Source organism: Eublepharis macularius, chromosome 1, assembly GCF_028583425.1.
Source record: "Eublepharis macularius isolate TG4126 chromosome 1, MPM_Emac_v1.0, whole genome shotgun sequence".
Taxonomy (NCBI): Eukaryota; Metazoa; Chordata; class Lepidosauria; order Squamata; family Eublepharidae; genus Eublepharis; species Eublepharis macularius.
The window spans coordinates 83,090,141-83,108,714 of record NC_072790.1 but is presented as its reverse complement, the minus strand read 5'-3'; the positions used below and the strand labels follow the sequence as shown (position 1 = coordinate 83,108,714).

The 18,574-nt window shown below is 42.2% G+C and overlaps 1 protein-coding gene across 1 annotated transcript in view; it reads left to right on the top strand.

The window, feature by feature from the left end:
• Window positions 1-18,574, top strand: part of MDN1 (midasin AAA ATPase 1) — a 156,523-nt gene that overhangs the window by 77,099 nt on the left and 60,850 nt on the right. Inside the window, exons 50-61 of the mRNA XM_054973804.1 lie at window positions 838-951; window positions 1,251-1,380; window positions 2,323-2,432; window positions 3,508-3,641; window positions 5,365-5,525; window positions 6,091-6,211; window positions 7,114-7,318; window positions 7,497-7,728; window positions 9,587-9,713; window positions 13,215-13,382; window positions 14,723-14,937; window positions 16,115-16,502. Coding sequence (XP_054829779.1) covers window positions 838-951; window positions 1,251-1,380; window positions 2,323-2,432; window positions 3,508-3,641; window positions 5,365-5,525; window positions 6,091-6,211; window positions 7,114-7,318; window positions 7,497-7,728; window positions 9,587-9,713; window positions 13,215-13,382; window positions 14,723-14,937; window positions 16,115-16,502 — 2,105 coding nt within the window. The remainder of the gene's footprint in view (window positions 1-837; window positions 952-1,250; window positions 1,381-2,322; window positions 2,433-3,507; window positions 3,642-5,364; window positions 5,526-6,090; window positions 6,212-7,113; window positions 7,319-7,496; window positions 7,729-9,586; window positions 9,714-13,214; window positions 13,383-14,722; window positions 14,938-16,114; window positions 16,503-18,574) is intronic.

Sequence of the window (18,574 nt, the reverse complement as noted above, 5' to 3'; positions counted from 1 at the left end):
ACATGCACTTCCTCTTCCTCATAGGCTTCTTAGGCTTGCACCGTTATGTTCAATATGAAGCCTGCATAATGTTGAAGGTTAACCAACACACACCCTGATTTTGTGGGCTGCTTTGGAAATTAATCTAGCAATTGGTGGGGATGGGCCGGTGCCACTGCTCGTAGGCTGTGCATGCATCCGGTCATGTATTTATTCAGATTTACATTTGCTCTCTGTTGTGGCATGGAGTGTCAGTTTCCGTTCCATGGATCTTCCCAAAAATATCCGCACTGATCAGATCAGGCAGAGACAGATTCAGTAAACAGATTTTTTTTTTATTCAGGGATCACAGCACAACCAACTAACATAAGGCAATTGCCGAGAACTAAACTGTAACTACGTACTTCTATAACTGACAGGCTAACTCCTGTCAGACATTAAACTGCAACTATGTAACTTCTGCCTTCTATGCCAGACTGGTTAACCTCTGTCTGACATGGAGCTCCTCTTTTTAACCCCAAGATGTAAAGATCCTGTGCTTTGTTGCCAACAGCTGCTTCTGAGCCTTTTGCATTAGAGCTGAAGATGAGAGAATCTGATTGTCTATGCTTATCTCATTTGCATTTCACTTTGGTTGACCGACATTCTGTGACTGGGATCCCAAGTGCAGGGGGCAGGAATTTTTTCAGCCTTCCATTAGTAACCTCCAGCTTGGGAGCCTTGGGAGCATCAGGAACTAAATGTGGGAGGAAATAACACCTATTCCTGGGAACATGTTCTGCACGTGTTGGAGAAGAGGGGAATTCCAGCACGTGTTTTCAAAACAATGTATTTCACAGGTGCCCTTTTTTCATACAGCTTTAGTACACACTCAGCTGGAAGCTGGTGCTGCGTCTCTGAATAATCTTTACTTCAGTCCCCTCTTCAGTGGAATCAGTAATGTAATCAAGATGCTACAACCACATACAACAGGTAAGATGTCTGTCTACCTTTCCTGCATATGTTGTGAGCGTTTCACAGGCTCATTGGAAGAGCCTTATCAAAGCATAAACTGTGACAGTATAGTTTTAACTGGGTAACTTTGAAAACTCCAGGGCATAGATATAACTCAGTGTTGTGTCAGACATCTTCCCCAGTTTAAAAAAAAAATGTTGAAAGTATGTGAAGTACGCACCTGTATCTCATTGACAAGAGAGAGATTCCTAACTGTTGCTTATGGGGAGGAGAATGATTTGAAATAAAGATATCTTCCTGTTCAACTGTCTTGTTAGATGAGCATGTGATTCCCATGGATCCAAGATGGAACATGCAGGGCTTCTATATAAGAAATTCAGTTAATTTTGACACAGAAGTGGAACATTCAGATCAGCTGTTTACTCTTCTGAAGTCACATTCAAATCGGTGAGTTGTCACATTTTAAACTATTTTGACTAGAAAAGTTACAGCTTGTTTCTGCCAATAACTGTGCTCTAATCACAAACTGAAGAAACTCCTCCAGGACTTTTTAGTTCAGTCTTCGTGAGGTTACTGACTACACAAACCTACCGAGAGACTGACCAGAACAAAACAAGACAGCGGACCTGGATCTAGATGATCTAGAACAGTGGTTCCCAAACCTTTTCAGGCCACCATCCCCTTGGCTCCATAAACTCATCCCCAGTGCCCCCTACCCTATAAAAAATCATTATTCAGAACAGTGGTTTGCACGACCCACTAAAGAAGATAATAACAATAACCAGTTTCTCAAAATGTGGTATACTGGTCAGACTAGAGCTCTGGTGGTGGTTACTAAAAATTCCTGTAGTTTCAACCAGTTTTCAGCACCATCCAGAGGCAGAAACTTAAAGCGAGGGACGTGTTTAGGCTGTAACCTAGTCAATCATAAGTAAACACTCTCTAGGTGGGAACTGCTTTGGTAACCATTGGTCTTGATCTTTCCATTTGTTCTTTTCATGCTAATGAGGGGCTTATTTCTTATTGATTCCCTCCACTCCTTAAGCATCTTCTCAGACTTCTATAGCAAATTGTTTCTTGAGCATTCCATGAGCCATCTTAGCTGATCCTCTGTGGTTACCTGACTCTTGTCCTAATCTGCTCCCATCAGTCAAAGTCACAACCTTTTGCTTCTTCTCTGTCAATCTCCTGTTTTGCTCAATTACTAATGCTTTTAAATTCTCCAGGCAAGATCCATTTTACTCCAGTATTCTGTGAAGTGTCTGCTTTAATGGTACTGTATAAATAGTCATGTGGGATGCCTTTTGTGGGGCTGTAATTTCCCTCTTAGAAGGTTCTGATTTATATCATAACATTTTTATGACCTTCAGTGTTTTGTTGTATTTGCAGGGCAATATTGTTTCTTGACCGAGAAAAAAAGAACTACATTGAAAGAAGCGTGATTAACATGAAAAAAACAAGAAATAGTGCCTTAAGGGTATCTCTAGAGTTCCACAGAGGTATCCATTATATTTCTGCTTTTTAATGAATGGAATATTAATTCAGAATACTAATTTTTTTGGCCATGAAAAGAGTCATTTTGTAACAAGATAATAGAAGGGGAAATAATAATTTTGTAAAGGTGCAAAGAATTTTTTCTTTGCAGTGGGAAACCATAGCTGCCCATGTAAGCCGCAATGCAGTTTACAATGACCAGCCTGCTCTTTGTTCTTACACGAGATGAAGTGAGGACATTTCCAACAAGGGCTAGGGCGTTTGCTGCAGTTGTTCAAAGGCTTTGGAATTATTTTCTTGAAGAGCTCCAGAGCTTGCTGTTCCCTCTTTTTGAAAAGGGCACAAAACTCACCTATTTTTAGAAGCAGTTTGTTTGCTTAGCTTTTAGAAATAATTTTGTATGACTGTAACAGGATTTTTTGGGGTGGTTTGCTTTGCGCGTATTTGAAGCATTTTAAGTCATCATAAGTTTAGGAAAGAGGTCACAATATATTTAATAAATAGTTCTTACCAATTGGTGGTGTCTGTTAAGTTACTTGAAATTGGTATATGTAAGTGAGCTTTTGTAAACATGTTTGATTCTTAAAAAACCTTATTCTTACAAAAATACTTAACAAGCTCACATTTTGTGTTTCTTGTTTTTTCTGTGATATTTGGCAAATTCATAGTAATCTATATTTACATTTCTTTTGAAGTTTGGTACATCAGACTTCAGAGTCGGTAAATCATCTTTCTACAGATACATTCAGAGTGATTTAAAGACAGAAAACAGTGGCACGTTACAGTTTTAGAAAATACTGTGTGAAAGATATTTAATTCTAATACACGGAGCTGTTTGAGCAAGGAGGAAGAGTAAGGAAATTTTTAAAAAATGAATGGTGCAAAATACTATCAGTGCATTTATAAATTGTTCATATTTTATGTAGGGAGTTTAGATGGACAAATAGGAAGCTTGTCAGGATTTACCACTTTTAATTTAAAATACTTGATCACAAATTCAATCAACTGTTGATAGCTACTGATTTAACACGTACCTGATGCATTAATGCTTTCTTCTTTAATTTTAATGTGGCAATGAAGACTCAAGCAACTATAACTCACTTCCGCATCCTGTTGTGGCTAATCTTGCGGCATTTTTTGAACACTGGGATGCCTACATGTTAAACTGGGTAAAGTTTGCTCAAGTGGTTGTGTCTGATGAAAAATTACACAAAGTAAGTACAAATCCTTTTGGTAACAGTTTCTTGTTTTTTCAGAATTACTCATTTCCTTTGTCCATAAGTTTGTGCTTTCATTTTTCTCCCACACTTACTAGCGTTTTAAAGTCATTTGATCTCTTAATTGCATCATTTTGTTCGTGTGGAGCTGAAAACTTAAGAACAAAACTTTACATCTATCTGTCCCCTGCTGTTGGTGGGTGATGTGGCAGAATGGGTAGATACATTCACTCTAGCTAGCATACAGAAATAGCAGCACAGACATTGATGCAGGCTCTTAGCATGTGAGTGGGTGCATGGCTTACTGAATCCCTTAATGTATTATCCCCTGCGTAAGCTCAAAAGGATGACCTTTTTGAGGTCTATTGACATGCAGGAAAATTATCTGTAGTTGAACAGATACTGATCTTAGTGCATTCATAAAAATGTGTAATAGCCAGAATGAAGGCAAAGATCAGTGAATGATGCTAGTTAAATCTTATCAAAGGAGATGAAAAATTAAACTGCAATTTTCTCTGAACCTACATTCTATTTTGTTCCAATTTAGGATCCTAGGTCATTCATGTCTATTTCTTGGTGGCTTGTTCTGTTTTGTTGAGATCTTGGCCAAAGGAATGCATTATTAGCATGCTTCTGCAGTCAGTGCAAAATAAGAGTTGATCTCTTGAGATATAGAGGGCAGGGGTGTGTGCCTTTCTTTTTCTTGTAAGTCTTGCCCTGAGTAGTTGTCCCTCTGAAGGATTTGGAAGGGCTGTGGTTGTAGCATACCAGATTTACATCTTTGAAAGGATAAAGATGAAAGTAATTTGAAGAATAAAGAGAAATCTGTGTCCTGCAATTTAACCAAACTGGGGGGGATGAAAGTAGTCCCTGTCCCTAAGGTCTGCGACATCAGGCATGCTTTTAAGACCTGCATTTTAGTCTGCAGAAAGGTCTCCCTGCCTTGACAAATCATCCTTTGTGGGCAGGTCATACGTGCACACAAGCAGGGGCGGCGGGCCTATTGAGGCCAGGTAGGCGGTGGCCGCAGGCGCGGGGTGCCGGAGGGAGCGCTGGAGGAGGCTCGGCGGGCGGGAGCGCGCGCCACAAAGCACCAGCCTCCTATCCCTCCCACCCCGTGCCGCTGCTGCCGCCAGCACAAGCCCCTGGCCAGGCGCAGCCACCACGGGCAGGCATCTGCGGCGGCGCATGCAACCGAGCGGGAGAGCTCGGAGACCGCCCGCCGCAGCAATCGGGCCAGCGGCGGCGCGTGCGCTCCCGTGATAACGTCACGCGTGACGTCATCACGCAGGCCGGTGTGCGCGCGCGCGTGCGCGTGCGCGCGCGCTCATGGGGGCGCCCGGCCGGCCGGCCGCGAGCAAGGTAAATCCTTGCTCCGCCCCTGCACACAAGCACACAGTTTCCCCTCGCAACAGGTGAATTCTTCATGCAGGTTCTGCAACAAAGACACTTCCCAGTGACACACTACTTTTTCAAACCTCATTTGATACCTGATTCACATACCTTCATCTTTATGTTGTTTGTTCCAAGTTGTTTGTATGAGGACGTTGATTAATTTAGTTTAACTCACAGATAATGCTCCAATGCTGCCAACTGTATTACTATCAAACAGTGTTGCAACATAGTTTCTAACACAAATGTTTTGTGTGGGCAGCCGGAAATGAATGTCTTTGTATGCAAATGGGTAGCCCAGTCATAATCCTTCCTGACTTGCCTCTAGATACTGCACTGCTTATTGTGGCGCGATCGGTTTTGGACAACATCTGACACCGTGACTGTAGATTCTTCTGGCTTGACACTCTTGTCTCTTCACTGGCACTGGGTGGTGAAACACTTAATCAGCAACATTCCTGAGCTGCTGAGTGGATTTGAGCAGCACAAGTATGTTGGTTTTGACTGTCATGAATTGCTGTTACACAGTCAGGGTGGTTTTCTACCTTGGGTGCTTTTTTTGTGTACTGAAGGAAACTATAAGAGGCAACTGCCTGAACTGTAGGGACATTGCTTGGCTGACAAAGTCATAAGAGGACAAAGCTGTACAGTCACTTCTCTATGCATTCTACCAAAAGAGTAAACCAGAGGGAGCTACTACACCCCAACCATGGTTAGAGTGTATTAAGCGTAGTTCATGTGAATGATAGCATACTCACCAATGGCTGTGAGAGCCACCGTCCTGTCCAGAATTGCTACTGTAATACAGATAATACAGCAGCTACACAGTCCACAAGTGTCAGACTGATACTTTCATATATTCACTACCAGTGTTTGGCATTCTCCTGCAGATGGTTGTGTGAATGTCACTATGACCTTTAACCAGGCTATAGAAACCAACTAGTTTATGGTGTTATGAGGTTTCATAGGCAGCTGCCTATCCAGCATGTATTCATAGTTTAATAACCGTCAATTTTCTTTCTGCATGAATGTTTGTTCTCTCTGTTGTTTTAAGGCTGTCCAAAGATATTGAGTCTGTCGCACAGCAAATTCAGAATAGCCTGGCAAGTCCCGCTAGTGTTTCTGCCAGTGTTAAGAAGCTGCAGAAGTGTTTGGGAAAGCCTCTTCCCTTCAAGGTATGATGACTTATGGTAACTAATCACTGTTGACTTCCATGGGATATTTAGATTGCTCTAGAAGCATGGTTACAAAAGCTATTCTGCCTCCCTAGCAGCCTTTATAGAAGTAGTATAGCAAATACTTCTTTGTATGATCTTTTGACATAAATATTTAACATTCAGAAAAATGTATGGATTTAGAAAAACTCTCCTTTTAAAGAAAAGTTAAGACCTGTCTTAGTGGCCTTCTTAGACTTAATTAATGTGAAGTAAATATTATGGGTGCCCTGACCTGGATAGCCCAGCTGAGCCTGATCGTGTCAGATTTCAGAAGCTAAGCAGGGTTGAGCTTGGTTAATAATTGGATGGGAAACCTCCAGTGAAGACGAGGGTTCGGGGCAGGCAATTTCAAACCACCTCTGTTAGTCTCTTGTCATGAAAACCCTGCCAAGGGTTGCCATAAGTCAGCTATGACTTGAAGGCATTCTCCACCACCACCAAGTATTATGGGTTGGGTTACCATGATGTAGGCTGCATGGCACAGGCAGCCAGTGTGAGCCTGGTTGTTGCATCGAGTGAGACTTCCTTGACTGCCTGTCACTCCTATTTTGTGCTGCTACCTGCTTCTTGGATCTGTAGGGTAGAGGCACAACCACTTCAGGCGCACAGAGAGTGCTGCATACAGAATAAAACATATATGAGTTGTACTGTGGTTTGGATTTGGGTTGTGGGCACACTTGGTTGGCTATCTCTAGCATGCCTCTAGTCTCTCTCCCTCTCTTTCATATAAATATTTACAAATATTCCAACATTAGTCATGTCATAAGGTTTTTTAACTGTAAATGCTGAAGTGAAATAGTTACCATTCAGGCTTTGAGGGACTGGAGCTGTTAATTCTTTTTTTTAAATTATCATGGCAGGATAAAGCAGTAGTAGAATGTGCTACCCATCTGCAAAAGCTCTCCAAAGCCCTGAGCGTCCTGGAGATGAGGCCAGCCTTTGGCGATGATCAGAAGCAGATATGTACTCTGAAGACAGCTGCCACTGAATGGGAGATAAGAAAAGCATTGCTTCAAGCTCAAGGCCTAGTTCTCAGAGCTAACCACTTGAAGGACATTAATTCAGGTACATGACATTTCTCAAATCTTTACAATCCATTGTTGCAAAGAACCTATCACAGTTGTGCACACTACTTCAATGGCGTACACAATTTGGAAATGTTTCTTTGTTGCATTCTGTGTGAATGTTCTTCTGTATTTATTTGAAGATAAGTTTCAGCTTAAGCTCCTTCTATGTCTTATAGATGAATTACAAACCTTTGTGAATCTCCAGCATTCAAAGCTGAAGCAAGAAAGGGTCTTGGTTGAGTCTCTTGAAGAAAAATATGCTGAGTATCCTGTCACCAAGCAGACAGACCCTTCCTTATTGACTCAGCTCTGCAGTAGGGTTCAGCTGTGGCCTGCGATGGAGTATCTGGCACTGTTATGGCAGTACAAACTGACTGCAGATTGTGTTTCCAAGGCATATATGCGAAGGTGAATTTTTCCTATGGAGGAGGTTTTCTTGCTGCTGTAACTTTGTAAATGCAGGATGATGTCTCAGTGTTGCGTATGTTGATAAATTGCAAGTTTATAAAACACGCCTTCATAGGACGTATTCATACAACCAGTATGTGCTGATAACTTATTGTTTGTAGTGTGTTTTTATTTTTTTAAAATACCGCATGATAACAGTAAGGCAGCTTATGTGATGTCATTTCATTACAAAGTACTGTTTAAGCAGGTGATCATGAATTGTAGCAGTAGTTAATCATTTCTGTCCAGGTTTTACATGCAGAAATATAAGAGAAACATCTTAGTAAAAGCCAGCTGTCAAATATAAGCTGCACCTACATTCTGTCAACAAGGAAGTAGTAGTGCGGTTTCAGATCCAAGGTAGTAGGGCCCAGGCCCAGTGGAGGGCCTGACTGGCAGGTCTGGGTTCGTTTCTTCTCTGATTCCTTCAGAAAGGAGCAGTTGGTCTTTTAAGCAGAGCTGTTAATCACAGCTAATGATCATCACTTTGCTAATCTTTCCTCTTCAGATAGCATGGCTGTAAATCACGTAGCCATAGATGTGTGTTGCTTTTTGATTTATTACCTAATAGCCTAGGCATTTTTATGCCACAGAAGGATCAGAAGCTACCTCATTTCCCTTTACTTTGGAGCTGTGGCTTGTTTTACTGACTTGCTTCTTGAACGCCAGTCTGCTGTTCTCTTCAACATTCTTCCTTTACATCCTTTTGTTTCCGTTATCGCATTCATCCTGATGCATCACCCCTTCTATTCAGAGTGAGCTTTTGATCCATTCTGTGATACCCTAAGATACATTAGCAGCTTGGGTTTCGTTGCTGAAGTTTTGCTATTCTTTTTAACAAGACTCTCTTGTGAGGTTGCTTGTCCATCCATTCCTCATTGCAGCTTTGACAGCCATTTGAAACTCTTGGATTTCCATGACAGTTGCAGGTAATGGTATAGCAGTAGCACCACAAACAAGTTCAAGAATTCATGTTCAGAGTTGGATTGTTCTGAATTTGGCTGCCATAAAACAAGTGACAACTGAATGGAGGGGGGGAAACCCTCTCAGAATTGATTGGTGGTATAATTTCTCAAATTATTTTAAACGTGTTTTTTTTTTTAAGTTTTAGTTTTGGACTTGAGGTTCTTTGAATTTAAGTTAAATTTGGCATCTCTTGTATTTTTTTCTCTCATTATCCTAAGTGTTTCACGTGGGACAAAGGAGCAACTGGGATGATTTCATTTCAGAATAGGGCTGATTTAACTTAGCATTGTACGCTCCATTCATAATCTTTACATATATGTTCCTGTTGTGTATGTTTACAAGCTCAGTAGAGCCTATTTTAACCACTAGGCGAGAACTGTGAAGCTGGGAAAGGCCCCGGGCACCTGGAAAGAGAGCTTTTGGGGACTTCTGTGGGAGGAAAAGGACCTCCCACAGAAGGGCCTCTTTTGCAGGGCCTCTCCCTCTCTTCCAGGCACAGCTCCATAGACAGTTGAAGCCTGGGCAAGCCTAAATAGGAGCCAGGCTTATTTCCATCAAGCCTTGTCCATTGATGGCGTCATCTTCTTTCAACCTGCTGAAGCCCTAAGCTCAGTGGAGCCTGTTTCTGTCTGCCCTTGCCTTACAGTTTCATACTGACCTTCACAATACACCTGCTCCCTCCTGCAGTGATTTTCATCCATTGAAAGAAGTGTGATGGTTTTCAGTCTGCTTGAAGCAATGCTTGAGCAATGATTATCTTTTCACTTGGATCACACCTTCTAGCATAGAGGGGGTGCATACATGTCTTTCTCCTTTCAACCAATTATTAATTTCCTTTATTTGTTTTTCTCAGGGAAGATAGCAATCAGCAGTTAAGCATACATTCAGAAATAAGGCAGTTTATTGCTTTCTGCCTTAAGTTTACACCTGCTACCTCACAGCAGCTTCAAGGACTTTTTTACCTGTTGGATCTTCATATGGTAAGAATAAATTAAGAAGAGCAGAGCAAATGTTCTTATTCACAAAGCAATTAACTTAGTATTCACAGAAGTGCTTATGTGACCTTTCATATTTTGAATAACCTGTATTGTTAATGAAGAATTAAATAAGATGGAATCTAGTCAAGGTGTTCAGAAATGCATAGTGAATTATTTATGTATTTGATATTGATTCTTCCAAGGAGCTTGGGGCTGTATATATGGACCCCTTCCCCACTTTATCTTCACAGTAACCCTATGGAAAGGTTAGGGTGAGAGTGGGGAAACTAGCCTAAGATCACTTAGTGATCTTCATGGCAGACTGAGATTTGAACCCAGGACTTCCCAATTATAGGCAAAAAATCTAACTACTATACCACTCTGGGTTAAGGAACCAAATTGGTGGCTTCCAGTTTCCCAGTCAGTTGGAAGGCATTTTCAGGAATCAGCTAGCATCTTGAGTTTGCTGACAGTTTCTAAAATCAGGTTCCTGCTTATATATTTAATTAAAATATTTCTGTGCCTCCAGAGTCCTGTTGAGGGGGCTTATAATTAAAAAAACAAGCAATTTGACATAAGCAGCATAAAAACTGTCCGTAAAGCAGAGCGGATGATTTAAAAAATAAGATAAAACCCCTTACAAAGAAACTGGATAAAAAGATGTGTTTTGTCTGGCACTTAAAAGAAAGTAAAGCAGGTACTATGCAAGCCTCAAGGGGGAGAGTGCTTCAAGGCAAGGTGCAGCAATAGAAAATGCTGTCTCTGTTCACCACCCACTTCACAGAAAGCAGGCTTAAAAGACAGATCTTAACTGCTTTGGATAATATAGGGGGAGAGAGTCTGTCAGGTATCCTGGCGCCAAGCTATTTTGGGCCTTCATTCTTAAAGGTAAGAACCAACACTTTAAATTGTTCTTGGAAACAGATGGGTATCCAGTGCAGATTTTCAGCACAACAGTGATGTGATCCTTGTAACCAACGCTTGAAAGTAGCCTGGCTGTCACATTTTGGACCAGTTGAATCTAAACCATTTTTAAAGGCAGCCCCGCATAGAGAGTATGAAAGTAGTTTAAGTTGGATGTGATCAGAACATGTCTCATAGTGCCCAGAGTACACTTTTCAAGGAACAGCCATAGCTGGCAAACCAGCTGAAACTAATAAAAGGTGCTACATGCCTCAGAGGAGACCTGAGCCTCCAACTGTAGACCAGGATCTAGTAGCACCGCCAAGCTATGAACCTGCTCTTTCAGGACATGCTGCTCCTTCAGAACACACTGGCTGTACAATCCTCAAGCAGCTTCTCCAGAAGTCTGGATTGAATTTCTGTTTATTGACCATTCATCCCATTACCTTCTCCAAGAACCTATTCAAGACTTCCATAGGCCCACCTGGCTTAGCTGTTAAGGAGAAATAGAATGGGTATCACCTGCATATTGGTGGCAATTGACTCCAGATTTGTAAAAGACCTCTACCAGAAGTTTGGTGTAGACGTTAAAAGAGTAGAGAGGATAAGATTCGGTTTCGTTTTCGCAGCCATGTCGGACGCTCCTCTCGGCAGGTCCGAGAAGAAGCAGCCGAGCCGCCTGGCCGGGCAGCTGATCTGCAAAGGTTAGCCCCCAGACTCTCAGGCAGGGAGTCTGAGTCCGGGGCGCGGTGGGAAGAGCCCTCTGACAGATCGAGGCAGGGGGTAAATTGCCCGTTTGTCCCTATGGAGGCCGGCAGACGAGCGCGGCACCTAGTGTGCTGCCGGGCTATGGAAAACGGCAAGGAACAGGATTAGGCGAAAGCCTGCAAGTAAGCGAATCCCTTCTGTTACTACAAGCGTATGTGAGGAGTGGGGGGGTCTGAAGGTTAGAAGACTCGGATTTCTCCCCCCTCATAGAGTCTCAGAAGATTGGCGGTTCCCCCCCCCCCTAAAATGGCAGCGAAAAAGCAGAGTCCTGCTCTTGGCAAGTCAGTTACGGCTGCCTTGCAGAGGGGCAAGACGCTTGAGGAACTGGTTAAAAGAGCAGTTATGGAAGCCATAAAACCCTTTGTTGACAAGCTGAATGAAACAGATCAAAGGGTGGGCTTAATTGAAAGCGATGTGAAAGCCATTAAAGAAGCAGCGGGGGGGGGGGCAGAGAAGTCTGCCCGGGAAAGTGCGTCACTTACGAGAGCAACGAACAGGGAATTAAAGTTGGTGGAAAACCAGCTGATCGGACTGCAAGTGGAGCGAACACAAACCATTTTGCGTCTCCAGAATGTTAAAGAGGAGGAAAACGAGGATTTGTGGGATCTCGCCTCGGAACTTTTAGCGACACCCGCGAGGGCAACTAAAGAAGAAGTGAAAAGCGCCATTTTGGGAGTCCGTCGGGCATCTTCAAAATATGCAATGAAGCGGCAGCTGCCTCGCGAGATTGTTATCGAGTTTTCATCTAAGAGGGTCCGGGACAGTATCCTATATAATTCATACAATGCGGAATTGGACTTTCTGGGAAATAAAGTCAAGATATTGAAGGACGTTCCATTTTTAGTTCGAAAGAGAAGATTTAAGTACAAGAAGTTGGCAGCTCTTTTGAGGGAACGTGACATAAAGTACAAATGGCTACTCCCAGAAGGAATCGGGTTTAGTTATAAAGATCAAGCTCACAAGATTAATTCGGAAGATCAGCTAAGGGATTTTGTGGATAAAAATCCAGAATTTGGACCAGACACCAAGCAAAAAGAAGAGGATCCGAAGCCTGAAGGGAGGGGGGAGGCAATGAGCGCTCTGGCGGTAGCTGCGCAGAGGGAATTGCGTCCAAGGCCCAGGGGAGGGAAAAAGATTTAATTTGAACTGTAATTTGTAATTTGTATGATCAACCACTCCGTCACTACTTTATTAAGCTATTTTTTTACTATGGCAGTATGAAGGGAAAGCATTGAAATGTAGCGTTTAGTGTTTGTAGGTTACCTTCCCCTTTTTTTCCACCCCCCCTTCCCTTTCTCTTTTTTCTCCCTTCTTTCCCTTCCCTTGTGCTATTGTAGTCTTTTGTAGTTACTGTCATTGTAGGTTTGTATGTTAGATATTATTAAAAAAAAAAGAGTAGAGAGGATAAGATGCAACCCTGTGGGAATACATAGCATAAATGCCGTGAGGCTGAGCAGCAGTCCCCTAGCACCACCTTCTGGAATTGATTAGTCGAGTAAGAGGAGAATCACTGAGCTGTGGTGCCCCCTACTTCCAACCCAGCCAGCATCTCCAGAAGGATACTGTGGTTGAAGGTATTGAAAGCTCCCGGGGGTTTTCAGGAGAATCAACCGGGATGCATGTCCCCTGTTACTTTCCCAGAAAAGATCATTAGGTCCGAAAATGTACTTGTCCTTAATTTTAATAAAGAAAATTCTAGCTAATGTGGAAATAGAGCCAAAGATTACACATGCTTTTTATTGGAGCATGTTGGTGTTTGTTGCAAATCATTTTTGGAGACCTTGATCTGACTCTACTATACTCTTCCCCCACCCCTCCCCCCTTGCGCCTTAGGTGTCTTCAGAAGAACTTTCTCTCTTGTGGTCAGAGCTGGTGAATGCTGCTTTAGCTTCATTCTGGAGCACTACTGTAACCACAGATCCAGAACATTGGCTAGCCTGGCGGCCGGCATCTGAGGAGGAGAAGAAGATGCCCAAATCCCTCATGGACTGTTCTCTTAAGGTTGTGTGGTAAAACCTGCATGTCTTGACTGTGATCAGAAGTGACATTTTTATACATGATAGTTAAATATAAACTACACATTTTAAATGTTTGTTTTGCACTGAATGTTAGTAAGTTGCTCACGCTGAACCCAAGGAAGACTTTTGTGAGAACCCAAAATATAGATTTAAATTTTCTAACATTATTTTAACTGAAATGCTATTGAACTGCCCATTAATCAGAGGGTAATTTTCAGTTCCTGAGGTAAAGTCACAGCTTGCTATTCCTCTTTCTTTTGTGCCATGCTACCATCTGGATACCTTGGAATGACTGTTGAATATTACTGCATAATCTGACATAGGGTGCTAAATTCAGCTTCTGGAAAGGCACAACTTGATTTTTTAAAAAGTTTCTAGCCTTTATGAGTATAAATTACTTCGTGGAATGAGTAGGACTTCTGTTCATCTGTTGCAACTTACAGTCAGCATACCATTCTCTCCTATTCTCCAGTTGCCTGTCCAAAAATTCAGCATTATCTGAAGAGTCAAAATTTGTGTTGGTCTGAATTGTGTAAAGTAAGCAAACTGTCAATAAATGTTTAGTCTCTCACTGAGGGCCATTGGGGAAAAATTCTTGGCACTGTACCTGGTGACACAGTGAAGCTGAGGCACATCCTCACCTCTCTGTCAGGCATGTGTTCGACAGGCACTGGAAGTAGCTAGCTCACTGTTAGAAGTAATTATCCCTCTTTAATGATTTTCCCATTCTTCATAAGCTGAAAGTGGTCATTTCAACCTCTGGCTAAATGTTGTTTTCATTTGTGCTGTGAATAATAGTATCAAAACACCCCTTTCTCTATAATTACAGGACCCTCTTGGCCCTTAGTAATAACATCCTCCCTAGCCCACCCTTTTGTATATATTCCTGTTACATATATTTATTCCAAGTTAGGCTAAGAATTAATGTATTGGATGAAGTGCATTTATGAGACTTTTTATTGGTTTGGGCTGAAATGACTAACACACGTACTCCTGATTTGTCGTTGTATACACATCTAAAGAACAGGCAGGCATATTGTTACTATATGTAAGGCATGAAAGCCCAGGGAATTATGTCTGCACACATGTGTGCAAGGAATGTTATGCTAATTTGATGCTTGTGAAGTTGCTGATCTGAGTGCTGAAACTGGAATGTTTAATTAAATAAGGCTGATACGTTGGATATGAAGGTTCTTTCCTCAGTGCAGTTTTGATGATCTCTAGTATGTCCAGCTGTGCAAGATCAATGACTCCACGTTTTTTATTGTAATGTGTAAATGCTTATCAATGCTAAAACTCACATTTTGATATTTTTTAATTTAGGGTGTGGGCATTTTGAGTCGAGCTGTTTTCTCCAAGTGCCTCTCTGAAATTCTGACTAGCAGCAGCAAGTGGAGCCAGTGGGATGTGACGGGCCTTCCTGTTCTGTCAGCCTCCAATGTGACACTGGGAGAATGGCTGGAGAGAGCACAGCAGCTTCAGGAAGTCAGCACAGTTCTGTGGAACAACTTGGCCTTTTCATCCATGGCTGAATTTAGGTATTAGCAAGCAACAATGGTTGTCCTGCTCCTGTCTTCTTAAGCCAGAAAAAAACAATAGAGGCTTTATATTTCTAGCCATCAGCCAGTCTTAAGAGAGACACTTTTGAAAAAGGAAAGGAGGGTTGTGAGTTATTGGCACATCCTGTTCCTACTAGGGGTGTGCACCCTGAAAATATTCGGGTTTCCTGCTTTGGGTTTACCTGAAGCAGGAAAAACATTCGGAAACACCCAAAACCCGAAGTGGCAAGCTGCTTTGTATTTGGGTATTTCAATCTCTCCGTAAAGATTCGGAGCATTCTGAAGTGATTCAGGGGGCTGGGTTTTCCCCCAGCACCCCCACCCACCCCCACCCCTCAACCCCCCACTTACCCCCCCTCCACTCCAACCCACTTACCTGGCCCTTTAAAGGTCCCTTTAAACTATCATGAATCCCCCCTGCCGGCTGCCAGCAGATAGTTTAAAGGGACTTGCCACTTGCAAGCGGCAGGGCCCTTTAAACACCCCAAACCCCACAACCCCCAGCCTTAGCCCCCCACTCCCCAGCCCCAGCCCTCTCTCCTCCAGCCAGTTGGAACAGAGGAGACTTTGAAGGGAAGGAGGATCTCGGTGTGGCTTGCAAGCTGCGCCGAGATCCTCCTTCCCTTCAAAGTCTCCCCTGTTTCAACTGGCTGGTGGAGGGAAGGGGACTTCAAAGGGAAGGAGGATCTTAGCTGCGGCAAGCTGTGCCAAGATCCTCCTTCCCTTCAAAGTACTCAGCTGCTTGTCCGAAACTCCGCCAAACAGCTGATCCGTGGTTTAAATGTCCCCCTCCCTCCTGCTGCATGGAGAGGAACATTTCAACCCCTTGCCCCGAAGCTTCCCGAAGCTATACAAATAGCTTCAAGAGTCTTTGATTCGGGGTTTCTGAAACGGCCCAGGTATGCTGGGGCTGTTTCGGAAATCCTGAATCTTTACAAATGGGGTCTGATTCGGGTATTTTTCCCGAATCAGAAACCCAAAGTGCACATCCCTAGTTGCTACAGCTTTTACTCTCTGTATATGTTTCTCTTACCTCTGTGTTGGCCAGGTTACAGTTAGTTGATATGATATTGCTGAAGCATCTATATTTGGGTCTCGGGCCTACAGTTGCTGATATCTGCTTTATTCTTAGTTGAAATCCCATCTTTTCTTTCAGATTTACCGATTCCAGGTTACAGCTTATCATATTAGACAGGCAACTTATGGCTCTTAAAGACCTGGTTCCAGTACAACTGCGAGACGAATACCTCAGAAACTGTGATAAGCTTTCTTCCAGGGATCCAGTGGCTTTGCAGTACTTCTTCAAAGTACTCAGGGAAATTGCTGCTCAGGACATATTACCTGAAGAGGTTCTCTGTCTCTGGATGACTTGTTTGCAGCAGTTCTTTGGGCAGGATGGAGGGCCCCAAAACTTGCCTGAAGCCGTGCACCGTGGCAGTCTCTGGGTAAATCTTGGTCTTCTGCAGATCCACATATGGCTTCCACAGACTCGGTTTGATCCTGCAGTAAAAAGAGAATACAAACTCAAGTATGCAACAGAAGAGGTGTGTATATGGAGCTACAATGTACGTCCTTGCCTTGAAACGAATAGGTTTTTTAAGTGCCATTAACACTTTTTAATAAGAACATTTTACTATTTATTTATCGACAAGATCTTTATCCCTCCATTCTGCATTCACAGGGCCACCAAGGCAGCTAACAAATTTAAAACATACAAATTAAGATATTATCATTAAAAGCCATTAAAACCAACACATCATAAAAAGCCATTAAAACCAACACACAAATGCATCATTAAAACAATTTTAAACCATAATTTTTGAAACTTTATACGTTAAACCATATTTGGATATTCAAGAAGCCAAAAAATCCAATAGCTGGATTGACAGTGAGTGCAAATCCCGAAAGAAGGTGATCCATTGTAAACACCATGAATTTAAAAGGAATAATAAACTGGAAGTTCTAAGGGAACTGCTGAATCTCGAAGGCCAATATAGGAAAACATTCAACAGGAAAAAAGGAGAGGAAATGCATAGGAGGTGGGGCCTCTTGGTCTATTGCAGAGACAACAAAGATACCACTCTTTTTTGGTCATTGACCTCTAGAAATTTGAATAGAAGACCATCCCCTACATTCTGTATCGCTGCTTAAGAATAGGTGCTATTCTTTAAGGAAATATTCGCCTCTGAAAATCATATACCATGCGATTTGACCCCTGATGACCTCTCCTCCTGGCCTGCTATCACTGAGCTGGAAGTCATCTCTATGATTAAGCGTTTTCATTCAGGGAAAACTTCAGGTTCGACTTAGTGCCTAACAACTTGTTTAAGGCTGACCCAGCATGATGTGCTATGATTTTAGCTTCAGTGTTCTCTGGGATTAACCTTTTGGGGAAGATTCCCCCAATTTGGAAACACTCTATTATTCCAATCTTCACAAAAGTCTCCAAGTCAGATCTGACAAACTACTGCCTTATTAGCCTCTTCTCATCAGTGGTAAAATTGTATACTTCATATTTATATCTCAAATTAGATGAATAGATAGCCTCAAATAATATCCTTGGATGGGAGCAAATTGGCTTCAGGAAGGGCTTTGCACCTCAAGATCACTGTTTGATCTTAGGCCATCTAGTTGAAAAATACACCTCCCCACCTAGAGGTAGACTCTAGGTTGCATTCATGGACCTTAAAGAGAATTTTCGACACCATATGCAAGAGCAGACTGTGGGGAAAATTGGAACGTACCTCAATCAATAAAAGAGTGCTCTGGCTAATAACAAAAACCTCTATTCCTCTTGTGTGGCTCAAATCCACTGAGGAGTAAAAGGAGAATTCATGGAGTGTTTTGTCTTCACAGAGGAGTGAAACAAGGCTGCCTCTTAGCACCCTATTCTTTAATTTGTATCTGAATGACCTTGCAAGCTTCTTTTTCTCTAAGGAAGGCAAGTACATTCTAGGGGTTTGTATGTGTTCATCATGAAAATCATTCTGATTTTCTACTTTGTCATTCTACTTTGTCATTTTCTGCAACAGAAACCTCAAAATGTATAGCTGGGATAGCTTTAAGCTTAGAATTGGGCCAGGGCTCTATTGAAGCCAAAGCATGGCTGCAAGCATATAAACCCAAGATAAAGGTCCTTTTCTCCACTAAGAACGATAGTCTGCTCTACGAGCTCTATCAAGATAAATCCTGCTCCCACTGGATGCAAGAAATAGACAAAAAACTATCTGATATACTGAGACTTGGGAGAAGCAAATCTCTACTAATGATTAAAATAGGCATAAAAGATCTAGATTACTCTAGCTCAGTTATAAGAGCTCAGAGAGTAGACTTCACCCAATTCTTTGGCATCCTTCCACCTCCAACCTACATTAAATATCTAACAGTTCCTCGTTATTGTAGAGCATTCATGCTTGCACGTCTGAATGTAGCCCTCTCAGCACTCCTATATGGGTGATACGCAATTTGCCTTATTTGACTAGGCTCTGCCAATGTGTTCTGAAAAAGGTTAACTCTTTGTTCCGTATGATGCTGGCCCTCATTATAACTCTTATAATGCATTATGAATTGCTCCTATTTTAACTAAATTACCTTTCACTGTACTAAAAAATAATAT